This window comes from Electrophorus electricus, chromosome 24 (assembly GCF_041902795.1).
Source record: "Electrophorus electricus isolate QZ-2024a chromosome 24, ASM4190279v1, whole genome shotgun sequence".
In the NCBI taxonomy this organism is placed as follows: Eukaryota; Metazoa; Chordata; class Actinopteri; order Gymnotiformes; family Gymnotidae; genus Electrophorus; species Electrophorus electricus.
The window spans coordinates 9,811,252-9,828,697 of NC_137520.1; the positions used below are offsets into that span (position 1 = coordinate 9,811,252).

Consider the following 17,446-nt stretch of genomic DNA (forward strand, 5'->3'; position numbering starts at 1 on the left):
TATTGGTGTTTGTAGATGATCGAGCATGCAGAACACTGAAAAAACCCTATATGAAACGAGATTTAACTCAAAATACTCAGTTCCAATCTATATTTTTTCATCGCATCCCACTCACCAAACTGCTTGATTGTTAAATTATTGTTTTATTTGTCACAGCTTTCAGACCATGATCATGTCGTTTCTGCTCCTCAAATGAAGCTGGAGCCTTTTTTTTTTATTATTATCAACTTGGTACATCGGCAGAGTACAGCGCATGCTCGCGGTGTTGCCAACCAATCCATGGAGTCAGCCCCGCCCAAAATATCCATCCGAATCTTTTGGTATGTGGAGAGACATAGACATTGTGCAAAACAGAACAGTCATTCTCAATTCCAGACCCGGTGATGGCAATGAAAACCCATGGGCCTGGCTTTCTGACAGTCTGCATCATAAAGCGCTAAGTGTAAAACAGGGAATGTGGTTCTCTGATATACAGTACTGATTTTTCTACCTCCAACCCAACACACCCCTGAAGCACAAGAAGGAAGGCACTGAAAAAAAGTTTCTCACCAAAACACACTCATAAAGACGGGCCTATACATAAAGAACATTATTTAAATCTATATTTAACTTCTCTGAACAGACTCCAACAATAAAACAACTAGTATTATAATAATTATAATAATATTATAAAACTGACATTAATTAAGAGTCAACCTGAATGACACTAAATGACTAATGAACATACCTTGTGAACAATATGAAGCCCGTTGCAAAAGAAACAGATAGGTATTTTATTTGAAATGAAAACATATCCTATGTAGCATTTGGCCATGGTTGAAGGAATATGCTTTGGAACATAGTCAGATTGTGCTCTTAATACTCTGCATCCTCCATAGAGTTGAGCAGAGCAAATCTTGCTCAGAACTTGCTCTACCTTATCCAGCCCCTTCAGCCTCGAGACCGCACTAACCTAAACATACTGTACATCTCCCCTCTCCTCCGATCTTCCGTCCTTCCTTTGGTTTTTGTTTTCGATGTCCAGTATCCGTTTCTTTCGTCTCTCTATCTCTCTCTCTCTCTCTCTCTCTCTCTCTCTCTCTCTCCCCCCCCCCCATCACCCTCCCACGGTTCTACTTCTTATAGTTTCCGAAGTGTATGGCCAGCCGATCGTAGACGCAGCGGAAGGTTGAGGGCTGCACCTCCCAGTAAGGGACCGGGTTGCCGTAGAGACTGATGCCTTGGTAGAAGGTTCTCTTCATTCCGTAGCCGCGCGGGCAGAAGTCGTCCATGCCTACCTGACTTATGTTGTTGGAATGGAGGTAGACCACCTGAAAGTGAAGGACATGGGTGATGCAGGGTTTGAGCATGCACAGGAAGAAACCAAGCAGGCTGAGAGTCCTCCGTTCCTCCAGTCTCTGTCTAACTCTAGGGTCTTCGAAGCAGCCCGTTTCTGTTCCATCGGCACTGAGCTCCCCCTTGTGCAGTAGGCTGTCTGACCCTGCCAAACATATTTTCTGTACACACTCCTCACCACCCCGTCCATCCCAACCCACCTGAAGGTACTTCAAGTCAGGCAGGCCACTGGGGACACGGGTCAGCTGGTTGTTTTCCAAATGCAGCTCTCTCAGGTTCGGCAAATAGGACAGGCTGCCGTTCTCGACCATACGGATGCGATTGTAGCCTAGGCCCAACCTTGTACCCGTGAATAAGCATACCAGTGAAAGTGTGAGGAGCAACAAAGAATACACAGAGACATTAAAACAGGCTCACAGTAATCTAGAAATGCAAAGATCCTGAAAACAAAGTGAACAGAAACAAGCTGGAATGGGGAGCAGGTTTGCCTTTACCCCCTCATCTGGTTACTGCTGCATGTTAATCAATACATCCTTCAGTGGTCATAAGAGTCCAGGCTGAGTGTGGCTACACACCACTTTAATTCAATCCTGGTGTTTTCATTTGTGTAAATAACACAATGGTAGCATGATTGTTAAACATCTTCGGATAAACTAATACAGAATTTAAATGTTTATTATTGAAAAATGTAACTTGAAAAGCCACAAGAAAAGCATTTTAATATATGCCCTCATTTTTGACTGTGCTAATGAAATAGAACGCTAGGTGGCACAGTTGCTACAGTGACTGACTCACTGACCTGAACAAGTTCTTGTAGCGGCTCAAATCCTCCAGCTCAACTGCTTGGATTTGGTTCTGGTCTAGATGAAGCTCACTGAGACTTTCAGGAAAATCTGAGAAAACAGGGACTCATTAAAATACAGTCAATGACTGTACATAAAATGTGCGATAGGCATGGAAATTAGATGTTAATTAACTCACTAAGTCAGGAGGACAAATCTGGAGTCTACAGCAAAATTTTAAAAGATTATTATCTTTATATGTAGCTTAATGTAATAATAATTATAATATAATACTATAATAATATTTACATTAATATCATTAAGAGTAAAGAAGAATTACAGAACCACAAAATCGGAAAATAGCCCACTTGTGCTCTTAATACCCTGCATTCTCCACACACTCACCAGTTCACCTCCTTTAACCATCTTCTTCTGACTTGACCTTGCCTTAAGAATAAATATCATAAATGCCTGATTCAGGAAATCAGAAATCACCTTTGGGCACACCAGTCAGCTTAGCCTCAGAGATGCGCAGGTAGTTGAGTTTCAGGCCTTTGAAAGCACCAGGCTCAAAGCCACTGTTCCGAATGGGGTTCCCGCCCATTTCTATAAGAGGCATTTCAGAAGATGGCCAAACGTTAGTTTTTGTATCACAATGCACCACAAAACCAACCGTACAGTGAGGGAGCCTCCAGACCTATACAGTTCATGTTGCCCAGGCCAGAGAAGGTTCCCTCAGCCACCTTCTTAATGTGGTTGTCATGGATACGTAGCTCCACCAGCGAAGGCGGAAGGTTCCGGGGTATCGCTGTCAGCAGGTTCTTGGAGAAATAAAGCTTCTGCAGGTGGCGCAGGGGGGAGAAGGCCCGCGGGTGAACCTTCCAGATCTTGTTGTTGACTAGTGACAAAGCCTGCCAGGATGGAAGGAAGCAGAAACATGGCAGATGCTTTTCTCTGAAAGCCAAAGCTGAACAGGAAACAATGAGATAAAGTGTTAATGAAATGCATGAATCAAACCTTGTTTAACGATGTACTCTTATTTCATTTGACATGTTAAATATTATGTTTGGTTAGAGCTCTAAATAAATTCAGAGAAAGAACCTTGGCTTTGCTTAGCTGGGAGTGCAGGAGGGAACTAAAATATCCAGTTTGGCTCAGGCCTCTGTTCTCAGAACGGCAGGGGCATTTCGGTTCAGAATAACTTGATCTGTTTTAACATCCTTTTGGATTGTTTTGTCACCAATTCCTCACATCCATTTTCTCACATGCCCTCTTACTACATATCTGTCCATAAAGTCCATTATTTCATCATTCCTTAATGCATAAAACCTTGAGTAAATCACTTCTTAAAAATTCCATTTGCTCTCTCTGTCAGCATTTGTTTTAGTAAATGGAGATTTATCTTACATAGAGATTGCTGAGGCCCTTAAAGGCGTCTTCCTTCAGCTCTGTAATGTGGTTGTTTTGCAGATCCAGCAGCTTCGTGTCAGGCGGGATGTTTTTTGGGACCTCAATCAAGCCTAAACACAAACCCAAAATGTATAGATGTTGTTTTTATGGTACTTCTAAAATTTACAGCTCTGTATACATCTCAATGACAAGTGCATATTACACATATTAATGGACGTTTAATTCCCATTCACAAGGGAATTCACAAATGTACAGACAAATGTACACACACCCACACACACACACATACACAAACCGTATGCTGTCCAGCTGGTTTAGATTCACAGAGCCTCTAAAGACCTTCCTGTGTCAGCAAAATAACACAAATAAATAAAAATCAAATGAAATAGAACACCCTGACCATGACAGTCACTGTCACACTGTACTGAGATATGAAACATTTACTTTGAGGAAAAGCTCAATGTTTATGGTATGCGCACAGATTCGTGAAGCTCTCCATGTTTAGGTCAATGTAACAACATGAACATCAGTCAAATGCACAGCCATCATAAAGAGCTGCACTCATGTCTGAGTGGAACTGTTACATGCAGCCATTATAATATTAGAAGCACAGAACCAGCAAAGCCTTTAGCCTTTCTGCAATTTCCTTCAGGATCAATAAAGCCTTATCTTACCTTATCTTATCTTATCTTATAATCTAAGGCAGAACATTTAGGATCCCAGCAGTGCAAAGTGATTTGGATCAGCCTCTACTGTCCCTCCATCTACATCCAGCCATAAGGCAATAACCATCCAATAACCAGGACATCTACGCCAACATACTGCTTATTGGGGGTCATGAAAAACAAAGGAAAGAAATGAACTGCCACTCATTTTACACAAGGCCTTTTTGGAAACTAAGTGTAACACCTAATGTAGGTGCTGTTCTATTAGGATTACATAATTATAAATGATTATAAAATCAGAAAACATATTTCACTTTGTATGTGAGGATCCTGGTGTTCACCATAGGTGGTTACACACCTGCCACTACAGCCAATCAGCATGAGGCCAACATAGACCCCCAACCAGACAGAGCTAAGCAGCCAAACCCCAAGAGTCCAACCGAGCTCTAACCACTCAATACTAAATTACTACCAACCAACCACCTACCGGCTCACCAACACAAATCTGCACTCCAAAATAGATTTTATGTTCTACAGTAATATGCACACGACAGACCAAACTACATTTCAACATTTGTTAGAAATAAACACAAACACCGTTATGAATAATCTTCTCAGAAAACATATATAAGGAGTGCAAGAGAAAGTCAACAGTACTGACTAATATTTGTACATTGTCAGAAAAATCTATTTAACAGTACCCGGTGGATTATCAACAATTACCCGAGAAGATATTTATCATCTACATGAATGCTCCAAATCACAAAACAAACGTCACTAATATATACAAAAAGAAAAACATACTAATACAATACATATGCCAATAAAACATGCAAACAAACAAAAGATAGTACATTTTAATGAAAGTACGCTCCCACTTCCTGAGTTCTCATTGAGCTTTCTCAGAACCAAAGCTTTAAAGTTTCTGAGAACAAGATAATTTGTGTGTGTGTGGGTGGGGGTAGCAGGGGGGTTGGCTGTGCAATGCTCCATGTCTCACAGCACATGCAGGACTATTAGGTAAGAGTACACAACAAATTAACATAGCCAATGCATAGTTACATAGCTAATACTAATAACAGAGCTAATTCTAGTCAACACAGACTTCTTCAGACAGTATCAATCTATTATATTTCCAGTTATTTCAACAGAGGGGGATAAAGAACCACTCTGGGACAAACATATATTTACAATTTTTTATATACATCTAAAGGGTAACATGATGGATTAGTGAATTTTTATTTGAGCCTTAATTCAAAAATAAACAATGTTTTTTAAGCCCTGCTTTTCAACATGTCTGTGTCTGCATGCTCCTCCTTACTCTCCCCTTATTCCTGTAAAAAAAATCCTACATGTGTCCCAAGAACAACACGAAACCACTCGTTAGAGCTCGTGAGGAAATTACACAGAGGCACTTGTTGTTTGCCATCAAAGCCTCTGTTCGCTCTTTTGGGTAAATCCCTAAAGAACCCCTACCTTTCCTTTACTCTCTCTCTCTCTCTCTCTCTCTCTCTCTCTCTCTCTCTCTCTCTCTCTGAGATAACACTTGTGACTCTCTCTCTCTCTGAGATAACACTTGTGACTCTCTCTCTCTGAGATAACACTTGTGACTCTGTCTCTCTCTCTGAGATAACACTTGTGACTCTCTCTCTGAGATAACACTTGTGACTCTTTCTCTCTGAGATAACACTTGTGACTCTCTCTTTCTCTCTGAGATAACACTTGTGACTCTCTGAGATAACACTTGTGACTCTCTCTCTGAGATAACACTTGTGACTCTTTCTCTCTGAGATAACACTTGTGACTCTCTCTCTCTCTCTGAGATAACACTTGTGACTCTTTCTCTTTCTCTTTCACTCACTACCTTGGTTGCTTCTTATAAGGTTGTTTCTCATTATTCATTCACTTATTAATGTATGCATCTCTCATTCTTTTTTTCTATCTCTTTCTCTCTCTTGCCCTCTTTCACATAAACAGCAGGTACCCAAAGATACAAACAATCACAGATACACTCACACATACGCACACACACTTGCCTCTGGCACTCACCCAAGTCAGAGCACTGCACCACTTTCAGCTGACAGTGGCACCCGAAGGGACATAGAGGAAATATCTCGGGCAGCATCTCCTCCCCCGAACCGGAGCCTTCTTCATCCCTCATCATCGTCATCATCAGCCCCCCCGCCTCACCATCGAAGCCAAAATCCCAGAAGCCCCTTTGCTCAAAGGGCAGTGCCAGTGAGCAGGGGGTCAGGCTGACCATGCTCAGGAGCAAGAGGAGATAGCACTGGGACAGCATCACTAACACACAAGCGCTTGCACACTCTGACCTGCAGGGCAGCGAGACAGGCAGAGACAAGACAGACAGGAGACAGACAGAGGAAAGATAAACCATGTCACAAAGCAGAACTAATCCAGTGCTTACCATAGCTCATGTCTTATACTCTGAAAGGTAGGTTGTTCCCTGCCCATAAAGTCTACCAACTGGAGGGCTGAGTGGAACAGCGGTTAATGGCAGGATGTTGTCTAATTAGTATGATGTCCAGTGCATGATGTTTGTATTGGACAGGCTCACCCGACTCAAACCCAGCACCAGAGTAGGTGTTACCTTAGGGCAATGAGCCAATAACTTGTCAAGACTTTCCAATTGAGGCTTGACAAACACAAGAAAAGCAACATTAAAGCATAAGCTTGGTTTTCTTAAATTTGCCACAGAATGAGTGTTGGTACAGTAAACACATAGGTCACCACTATAATAGCCTAAGAAATATTTATGTGTGGACAGGAAGTGAAAAGATGATCTGTGATGTTATGCTCTAACATAGTTGCAGGGCTATTTCTGCTCCAGTAGGTCAGTAATATCATTATGTAGTTACTATCTACTGTGTTCTTTTTAACAGGAAATTATGACTACTAAACAACAGTGTGGTCTACTGGCTTCTGTAATACATAGATTTAATGTCCTATCCAGCATATATTGCCCCAGACCGGCAATGAAAAATTAATATTACACCTACAGAAATTAGTTAAAAATATATTAGAGAAGCCATGTATGAGCATTTATCTATGAAAAAATCAAAAGACAATAATGAGACAGCTTGTGTGTGTGTGTGTGTGCGTGCGTGCGTGCGTGCGTGCGTGCGCGTGCGTGCGTGCGTGTGTGTGCGTGCGTGCGTGCGTGCGTGCGTGCGTGCGTGTGTGTGTGTGTGTGTGTGCGTGCGTGCGTGCGTGTGTGTGTGTGTGTGTGTGTGTGTGTGTCTGGGGCAAGACCAGTCATACAGTCTGTGGTGGCAGCGGAAAAAGGCAAACATGGCTTTGCAAACACACAAGCCATTCATTAGACAGGAAAGGAGAAGGTGGGGTTGTTTCTTCTGACAGTGTATGTGTGTATATGTGTGTGTGTGTGTCTGGGAGGGTGGAGAGCAGGCTTATGATGTCATAGTTGAACCTGCACCAGCTCCAGCTGAATGTGCTGATGATGTCTCGACTACATTTGTGTTGGGCTGAGGGTCCGCTCTGTGACTCAGGGGTTTCAATAATTACTGAAGCACTGCTGGATTACCAGACATTAAAGTAAACTTCAAACCAAGCCCTCCTGACATATCTTCCACTGACCTTTAAATTAAACTTCATCTAACCAGAACTTAAACTTGTTTAAACTTAAACCACCACCTGATCCCCACTTCTAAAAGCCCAGGTTTACCTAACCCCAAAGAAAACAATTAAACTCTGAAGCATACCTTACTTTCTGAAGAAATACAGGACCTTAGTGAAGACTGCAAAAGCTTTGCCTTACTCCTGTTACTTTATATTACCATGAGAGACTTGGTTGAAGCAGAGTCACCACACATGATTACATCAAATCCTGGTCCTGGAGCTTTGAATCCCTAACTTTTCCTCCTAGAGGAATGTTGGTGCACTGGCCAAAGAAACATTGGCTGTGGAAATTTCACCCTCTTCCACATCACAATCAGAACACAGTGTTTATACAGGCACCCTCAACATTGGTACAATATGGGCTTGCATTCCAAGAGGTAGAGGATATAAGCCTGGATATTAATATGTTCAGACAAAAGACATCATATTCCCCACAAAGATAATCAACTTATTTCTTCATAAAACAATAAGAGTAATAATACACCAGAACACATAATACAGGGCAATACAAGCACCTCTCTTTAGAAGGCAAATTCAGAACTTTAGAAGTCATCACCGAACATCTGAATAGTCCCCTTACAAAATATAAAACTTTGAAAGTCCCCCCCCCGCCCAAATATTTCAGATCTTACCTGTTGTACTGCGACAGACTCCTTCCACCATCTATGACAAATCTGAGAAGTTTTAAGCCCCTAGTTTCTCAACCCATGAATTAAACCTGCGCATTAAGTATTTTGTATTAAAATGTATGTTTTTGGTCTCTAATGCCATAAGCAATGTCATGTAATTTTCCATTTTGTAAAATGCCTGATTAAATAAAGACAAATAAAGGATGCACTGCCAATAACATTTACCAGGCCTTTCAGCTTAAGCCCTGCTCTATCAAAGCATGCTGCATAGTGACTGATGAGTATATCTCACTTCATTTCTTTGCACAACTAAAGATAAATAGGACAAAAACAATGGTGAGGCCCATTAAACACCCAGAGTCCCAACTGAATATAAACATTATTCTATTAAATCCTTAATACAATTCTATTAAATCCTTAATACAATTCTATTAAATCCTTAATATAATGGTGAAACACACCATTTCACAGAGATTTGGTGTCTACTGGTAAGTCTAGCATGATTTTCCCTTGACAACCGAGCTCTGTAAATTCAATATTATGCTACTGAGACTATAAGTAAGCTTGGCCATAAATGCGAAGGGCTTTGGTCTTTTCCATTTCCAGTTTTGTGTATGTTAAAATGTAGACGTAAACAATCGCCGTAGAGTTTTGATCCTGAGATTTTAAGTCTGCACTGAGTTTCAACCACGTACAATCTCTTTTTTGTCCATCCTTTTATTTCAAAACTAACCGCACAACAAGTGGCAACAAATTTCATGTTGGTAAAAAAAAACACTCACTCTGTAGTATGTTCCCATTTGTAAAAATAGTTGCTAAATTATACCATACTTCCCAAAACAGCCCACTTTGGCCTGCCCAGAGGAATGCAAGGACCAATGCACAATTACCCAGAAGCCTCTGCTTCCAGCTCACCATGCAAAAGCCTACAAAACGCATCATGAGCACCATGGCATGATACTATGTATAAATATATATGACATTTCTGAAGAGGAATGCTGTTTTGCAAAGCATTTACTCTCAGCAACTTTTTAAACAGCTGCCCCTCAACACTCAAGGGTGCTAATTCTGCAGTAGAATACAATGAGGGGGGCCTCAAGATGGATCTCAGTCTGAACTGTAATTGATAACAGAATCATCTGGCTGTAAACTGTATACAAGCACAGCTTTGTTGATCTGACACAGAAATGTACAAAGAAACAAGAGAGAAAATGGACAAGGGGAAGATAGATAATCCCACAGCTAGAGCCAAATATACTGGCAGACAGTTTGACAAGTGCCGTGACTATTTCTCAGGGGCCCTTTTGCACTCATGGAAATGATATAAACATGGAAATACACCCCTCCCCCTGTTTCACACAGAGAGCCCGGAGAAGGGCCAAGGTTAGACAAGAGGCTAGCGTATCCTGGTAATTACATAGACCACAGTTCCCTTCTACAGATGCTACAGATTGCTATTTCTATCACCCTAAGCACTTTGGTAGTCTTAGAGATACGCTGATGTGTGAGAGATGTGTCAGAGAGAGAAGGAAAGAGGATCGAGTGTGACAAGAAATAGGGAATGAGAGAGAGATGATAAATGAAAATGAGTGTAGACATACAATATAGCACAGTGTAGACAGAGCACAGTGTAGACATGGAATTGATTACCTATTATAGCACAGTGTAGACATGGAATTGATTACCTATTATAGCACAGTGTAGACATGGAATTGATTACCTATTATAGCACAGCGTAGACATGGAATTGATTACCTATTATAGCACAGTGTAGATATGAAATAAATGACCTATTATAGCACAGTGTAGATATGGAATAAATGACCCATTTCATCACCTTATTAGTTTGGTCCACTTTGTATCCCAAACAATGTAGATTAAGTTTATTTACATAATGAAACAAGAATGGTCCTAAATTTGCAAGTCTGATACACATAATCAAAAGTATTTACTGTCATATAGTCTGATTCTCCACCTAGTCAGAAGATTATGAACAGAAAATCCAAATGTCAAAGCATTCCTTAAAAAGCAACACAACAGACAACTGTCCAGAATGTGTGTGTCAGTTAGACAACAGCAGTCTGTGTCATAGAACATTCATTGAACTAGCCTTCTCCAGCTTCCTTGGAAAGCAGCTGAGGGGAATTCTCTCCACTGTGCACATTTATGTCCTTCTGTATGAAACATGTACTTTAGACACTGACATGGGAATAATGAAGATACAGCAGCACAGAAAATTAGTGAACTACCTCCTACCTCCTGTCTCGCCAAAACATTGTCTGTACTTTTGTAAGCAAAATCTACTGAAGACTTGGGGTTTGTAATTCATGTAGTTAGTTTTCAATATTTGGCATTATACTAAAAACATTTTACTGGAATTTCCCATGGAGTCACACATTAGCATCTTGACAAACATTTTTATTTGAATGGACCAATAAAATGAGTAAAAGTATAAGGTAGGGACAGAAAGGAAACTAAGTATCTAGTGGTGATGACAAAAACAACAAACAGATATAGAAATGGGACTTCCTTCCTCTGTTAGACATACTGAATTTCTGTCACTCACCCTCTAAAGATGTGAGGGGAAGAGAGTGCAGTTATTGTCCATTTCACTTAAAAAGCAATGAACTCGCACGACCTCTGTGAAGTTATCATTCAGCAATACTGCATTTGCTGCTCAGGCTATGATTTTCTCATACTGTGGCTTATCTTGTGCTAAACATCCATGTGAAAGCTGACCCTCAGGGAGAGAACAAAGCTTTACATATATTTAAAATTCTAAAACGTAATATTAGACATAAACCTTTACTAAATTGACTGCACATTATATACATTTTTTTGCTGCATGTGTTACTCTATCAGATGTTAGTCACACTTGGTGTTACCATTGTTGATGGAAGTCATTCATCTACACCATGCTCTAATTCCCTCAGTTGCTTACTCTTCTCCCTTTCCTCCAAGAATAACCATTGGGCGGTTCCGGGTCCCAAGCACTTGCCTGGAATTAACTGCAGTCTCAGCTGTAATTTGGTGACTTGTGTCCCTAAAAAAGTCTCTGTCTGGCAAAGTGTCTGCTACCGCTCTGCTTGGATGTGGTGACTGGCACATAGCCAGGCATAGGCAAGCCTAAGCAGGGGACTGCGGAGACTAATTCAGGCCTGGTGAGAAAAAAAAAAAACCAAGCGCCACGAGTCAAAGAATTATTGGAAAGCTGTTTAGTGCCGTGGTCCCCTGGCTGTTGTTAGAGTTTTAGGTTATACTATGTGTAACCCAGTATTTTTTTAAATATCAAATTTCCACTGTTTTAGTTAAACACTGCACTCAGGGACAACAGGTAGATAAAAAAGGAAAAATAACAAGCACAAAGTACACAGAAAGGATCCACAAAAAAAAGTAATTAAAATAAATAAATAAATAAATAAAACAAATCTTAATATTTCTTCTTCCTTATAGGAACTGAAACTCAACCATGGAACTCACCTGACTCAGCTAAGACTCAGCCTGAGTACCTATATATCAACATACTTAATAAAACCTGGTAAAAATCTGCTTATAGTCTTCCAAAGCATTCTTAATAAGTCTGCTGTCTGTTCCTGTCCCATAGTTCAACCTAAAGTCATAGAGGATGCAGTCTACAGCCAGTCACAATCTTCTTATGTACCCTCACATTCTTCCCTCTGTTAATGTCATACCATGATACAGGCCTTGGGGCAGAGATGCTGGCTTTGTTCTTTATAACACATTTTAAAAACTCATTTTCTTATTTACTGACATTATTCACAGTGTGTGTTACAAATTAATAAAACTGTTAATAATATTGGTAGTATTTGGCTAATTGAATACAACCAGTTCAATCTTTAAAACAGCAAAGTCTCAAAAGGCTGTTACTAACACCCTATTCGTATTATAATGTACCTCTGTAATATAACCACAAATCCGGTTTATTAACATCTCAACTGAATATTATTTTAACGTCAAGTCTACCCATTTTAGTCTCATTTTCAATTTCCTAACAATATTTAAACTTCGTTTGTACTAAGAACCACTTTCTCAGTGACCAAGGCATAAAAGAACGAACCTGTAGAAGACTGATCTCACCTGATCACTTATTTTGATTTAAACGCACTTTGGCGACATCTAAAGATCGAAATGAAAACTGCCAAAAACATTGGCGCTTTGTCGGTGCGTGTGGAATATAAAGACAAGATAATGGGAATACCCAGTTAATCACGAGTTTGCAGTGCGTGGACTAAACATTTTTCCATTCGACGTTGCATGTACCTACTTATTTAATACTGACTGATATAAAAGGTATTTATTTAACTTGAACGAAATAACAGTCAACCACATGGCTAGATGACTCACAATGTTCTACGTGCAACAAACAAGCGCCTAACTGTTCAATAAGGTAGAAATATATTTGTGAAAGAACACAACTTACACCTAACTTACCTTTAGTTTAACAGCAATAGTACCAAATTCGTCTTAAAATATGAAATAATCCCGTTATACTATTTTCTCATTGTAAACTAAGCCAGGTTCGCAGCTTTTCGGGTCATCATGGCTATGTCCGTCAGCGACGCACAGTACCGACCGTCCCTTGGAAACTAAGGAAATAACTGAGGAGCAGGGGTCCGGCCCCAAACTTGAGCCAACCTCTCCCACATAAGACGCTCACAAAATGCTGAGAAAGTGAGTTTTAGACAGCACACAGACAATGTACCGACACTACATGAAAATCTAAGTAAAATATATTTTCCCGCCAGCAGAATTCTTCTAGGTTACTAAAATGAATGAAAGCTTGCGCCAGGTCTTTCAGCACTAGGTAACGGTTCGAACTGTACACTCTGCGCGCGCAGACGCTCGCGCACCGGTAGCTTAATGAGCCCGTTTCTTGACGCCGTTACAGAAGTACCGCGAGGCAGCGTTCAAATTTCAGAAATCGATTTTACAATGATTTGGTTTTAGTCCACAAAAAAAAAAGTCTACAGAGACGAAGTAATTATTTTACATTCGTAAATCGGAGTCCTTGTAGGTTGTAGATACTTTTATTTATTTATTTTAACTCTAAGTCCTAAGAGTTTCTTTGTGTTTTTGCTTTGTTTACAGCTTGGAAATGTTGGACACAGCACTAGCAACAGTACCCTTTAGGGAATTCTACAAGCAAAGGAATGTGGTGCAGTAAGGGTGTTGTGGTAAAGGGCTCTATAGCCGTCAGCCTAAATGATTGAGTCCTTTCATGAATGGATCGTATACCTCGGACCTGCTACGATTTCAGTACATACATATATTTGTGCTGTGAAAACCAAACGTGACACCTCATGTTTTACGCGACACCACAAAAATGTTGACCTATAAGAATAAGCCGTAGATCCCCAAAACTTAAATGGTTAGAGATTTTATTTCCTTTAAAAGAACAGCGTAGTGCTGTCCACAATCTCCAATACCTCAAAGGATTTATTTACTTTGCTGTTTTAATCAGTGCGCCCCCTGGTGTCCTTATCTCTAAGTGCACTAGCCTGTGAAGACATGCATGTTATTTATTAAATCTAATTACTCTAGTGGTAACTACACACAGCGTGGACACCCACCTAAAGCGACAGCTGTCAGAATGGATCCAGCTCATTTGGGTTTAAGTGATGAAATTAAAATGTGACATTTGTCCTCAGTGATGCCTTTTGTGGTGGGCAAACTGCTGAAATATAGCTTGCACAGGGCCAAAGAACCACAAAGAAGCATATGTTTAGACTCCTTAGTACACTGCGGAGTTGTGGGCATGTAAGTGTACTTTTAGTTCTAGAAATTGGGGCACTTGTACTGACTCTCTGCTATTAAAGTGATTCACTTTCTACCTGCTTCACTGACAAAGCCTTGGTTGAGAAAGACCTTTGTTGGCACAAGACTCTTTGTCTATGTTCATACACTTCAGATTTTGTGTAACTGCATTTTCCCTCCACATTACAAACCAGACGCAGGATGGGATTAAATTCCCCATGACAGAAAGTTACAAGTACATTGTTCTAATATTATCACTTGAATTGTGTCCAGTGACTAGTAGGCTAACTGGCTAATAGCAACCATAACCACAAATGGAAGGCATGTTCTCTTATCTCTTTCTCTGTCCATCTATCTTTCTCTCTGTTTATCTAATTATCCCATACAATAGACTATTTGTAATCAACATTAACATCAAACTCAAGATTTATTATTATATGTATCTAATCCAATCGTAATGTAGAGCACATGAAGAACTGGGGGACCCATATGTGTATTTCTACAGGCTGTTTCCTATTTCCCATTGGCAACATCCACTGTTATTCAGCTCAGCATTTATTTGGTTCACATTACTGCCAGTGCCAACTCACCCAGTGCAGCTGGGAAATGAAGACATGTGTCCTGGAAGCAATTTCACCAAGTGAAAAACTATATTCATTCACCTGCAAGTGATTTAAAAATGCTAATTCTAAACTTCATCAGATCATCAGAATATAAGAACATAACATTAGTTTTTTTTATAACGTCAGCTCAATTTTGTCATTGGTTGACATAAAAATAAGGGGAATTTTAAGATTGAACCCGGAGACATCATTATTTCCTTCAGACTTTGTCTCAAACAGCTGAGCTTTCTAGTGTCAGAGAAAAGAGGAGAGGTGGACCACACCGCACTGCAGTGCTACAGTTTCACCTGTATTTTTGCATTCTGTTTGCGTAACCAACCCACCCATCTATCTGTTCATCTGCTGCAGGTACTGAGGAGCCAGTGCATTCTTGCCTTTGTTCAGCAAACCCTCCACTCTTAACAGGAGTGCCAGAGTCCTCTTCAGGTGGCTCTGCCTGATTTTTGTCACTTTGAGGCCTCTGCTTTTCTGGTGTATTAGGGTTTTAGGAATGTAATGAAAACACTGATGCAAGATCACTGATGGGAAAAGCCACGATTGGTGGAAGTGTGTAAGAAAATGCATCACAGCATCATGTGGATATGATGTGATATGATATGATATCAGCCTGAATGTCATGGATGTGTGCCAAAACAAACATCTCTGCTGGCTGAGCATGTAGCTCGTGTACCGTTCCGTTCTCCTGCTCATAACTCATACTCTGATTCTGGTCATGCACAAGCTTGTGGATGGTTGTATGGAGTTTTCTTGTGGCCATGTGTCAACGCTGCCATGGCATTTGTTTCTCCTTCTGCCGCTCTTACTCCATTATGGCACTGTTGTCACATCACCCCTGTGTTCATTCGTGCGACTGTGGAATGCCTTGTGCTGTTCTGGACCATGTGTGCTTTGGCCACAGGGGTGGGGGTGGAGGACTTTATCGACCTCTACCTCCCTCCCCTACATCCTCCAATAACAAACACAGGAAGCTGCTGTCCCCAGCCAAGAGCAGACACAGAACAGGGTACAGACATGAAGGGCTATGGTCTTTATTATTTAAGGAAAACTGACTACAGTGTGTCCGTTTTTCTTAAGATCACATCGATTGGTCAGATGCAGTGTGTTTAATGCATTAGTTTAATGCAGGTGGTAGGTGTGTATCACACCTGTGTGACACACCTGATAACCTGTATAAAACTCACGTCAAACTCCAAAATTGCAGTCAAACTCTAGACAAGGGGGTTGTTTCCATGTCCTATGGTCAAAGGGAGCACCCGTTGTATAGCACTGTTAATGGCTTGTCCTCCAGTGACCGATGGATGAGTCGTGGTGTGCGTGAGAGCGCGCGTAAAAACAGCACCTCGCTTCCAAACCCACACCAGATGTAAAAAGAGCCCGAGGTGGGATGGTGAAGAGAATAAAATAGAGGAGACAATTGATTATAGTGAGGATATGAGGGATGACGCAGATCTCCCTTCGTTCAAACTGCAAACAGTCACACTTCCTGAGCGCTCTGGGGACTGTTGCAGTGGAGGCTTCTGTCAGGGCCGTAATGAGGCAGAACCTAGAGCACGAATGAAGTACAGCGCAAGCTCACTGCGCGACTCTCCCCTGCGTAAACTGCCTCAGAACGGCCGATGGCGCGCAGGGGATCGACAACCTCTGTTGAACCGTGACATTAAATATGACGCTTTCTCAAATGCACAAATGCGCCAAATAAACCAGACACGTTTCCTAAAGAGCGAAAAGGAACGCGAACGAACGCAATTAGCCAGAACATCCAGCTAGTTTCTCTGACAGTAACGCACTCTCTGAGCGATCGCACAATTACGTGGAATCACGGTAACCGCACGCTGACGACAGGGGCGGACACGCTAGGGCTCGGAGAGGGGACGTGTGATTACATGTCGAGCATGAGAAGGAAGGACGAGGTTGATCTTAATCTAACAGAGCCGAGATGGATCCTAGCACTCCGTACAATTATAGCTTTGCGCACTGAAGCCGCGTTTTTCCATTGCAAGGTCGCAGCCTACAATTTGTCTAAATCATTGTAAGGCATGCCGGTCTTTTCAGTGCAGTGGGGCTTGACCTTTCAGTTTGGAAGACATTTCGGAGCTGAATATGTTCGTCGCATCCAACTTTACTTGTTGAAAAGGCAGGAAATAATAGCTGGAGAGAAAACCTCGTCACGAAGACTGTCCGAATACATGATTCAGAGTTAATCTGAATCAGGTACTATGTCAAAAGTTGTGTTAAATGTTGATGCTAAACACTGAGGTAAAAAACAAAACAAAAGAAAACATAAACATCGATCTGTTGGTGTCCAGTTGTAAACTAGGAACACAATGTGGCAGGATTCTTGGGCACTGTGCACGCACGCATGGCTTTCAGTGTCTCGGGAGTTGAGGGCGGGCATGCAAAAGGAGACCAGTTACTCTGGAAATCGAATACAACTAAACCAGTACATAATAGGGTAATAAATAAATTGTTTTTAAAAGTTACCAACAGTAAAACACAATTGCATGACTATAAATTATATATAAAAAATTGAATGGTAAATCACGTGGAGCAGGAAATAAAAACATAAAACC

At 41.0% G+C, this 17,446-nt stretch overlaps 1 protein-coding gene across 1 annotated transcript; it reads right to left on the reverse strand.

The window, feature by feature from the left end:
• Positions 1-123: 123 nt before the first annotated feature.
• bgnb (biglycan b) lies at positions 124-13,099 on the reverse strand. Its single transcript, XM_026998168.3, has 8 exons — positions 12,931-13,099; positions 6,242-6,522; positions 3,525-3,637; positions 2,815-3,028; positions 2,613-2,723; positions 2,135-2,228; positions 1,536-1,674; positions 124-1,310 (listed from the first exon to the last, which is right to left on the reverse strand). The coding sequence occupies exons 2-8, from the start codon at positions 6,489-6,491 to the stop codon at positions 1,113-1,115; spliced, it is 1,119 nt and encodes a 372-aa protein (XP_026853969.2). The 5' UTR covers positions 6,492-6,522; positions 12,931-13,099; the 3' UTR covers positions 124-1,112.
• Positions 13,100-17,446: the final 4,347 nt, after the last annotated feature.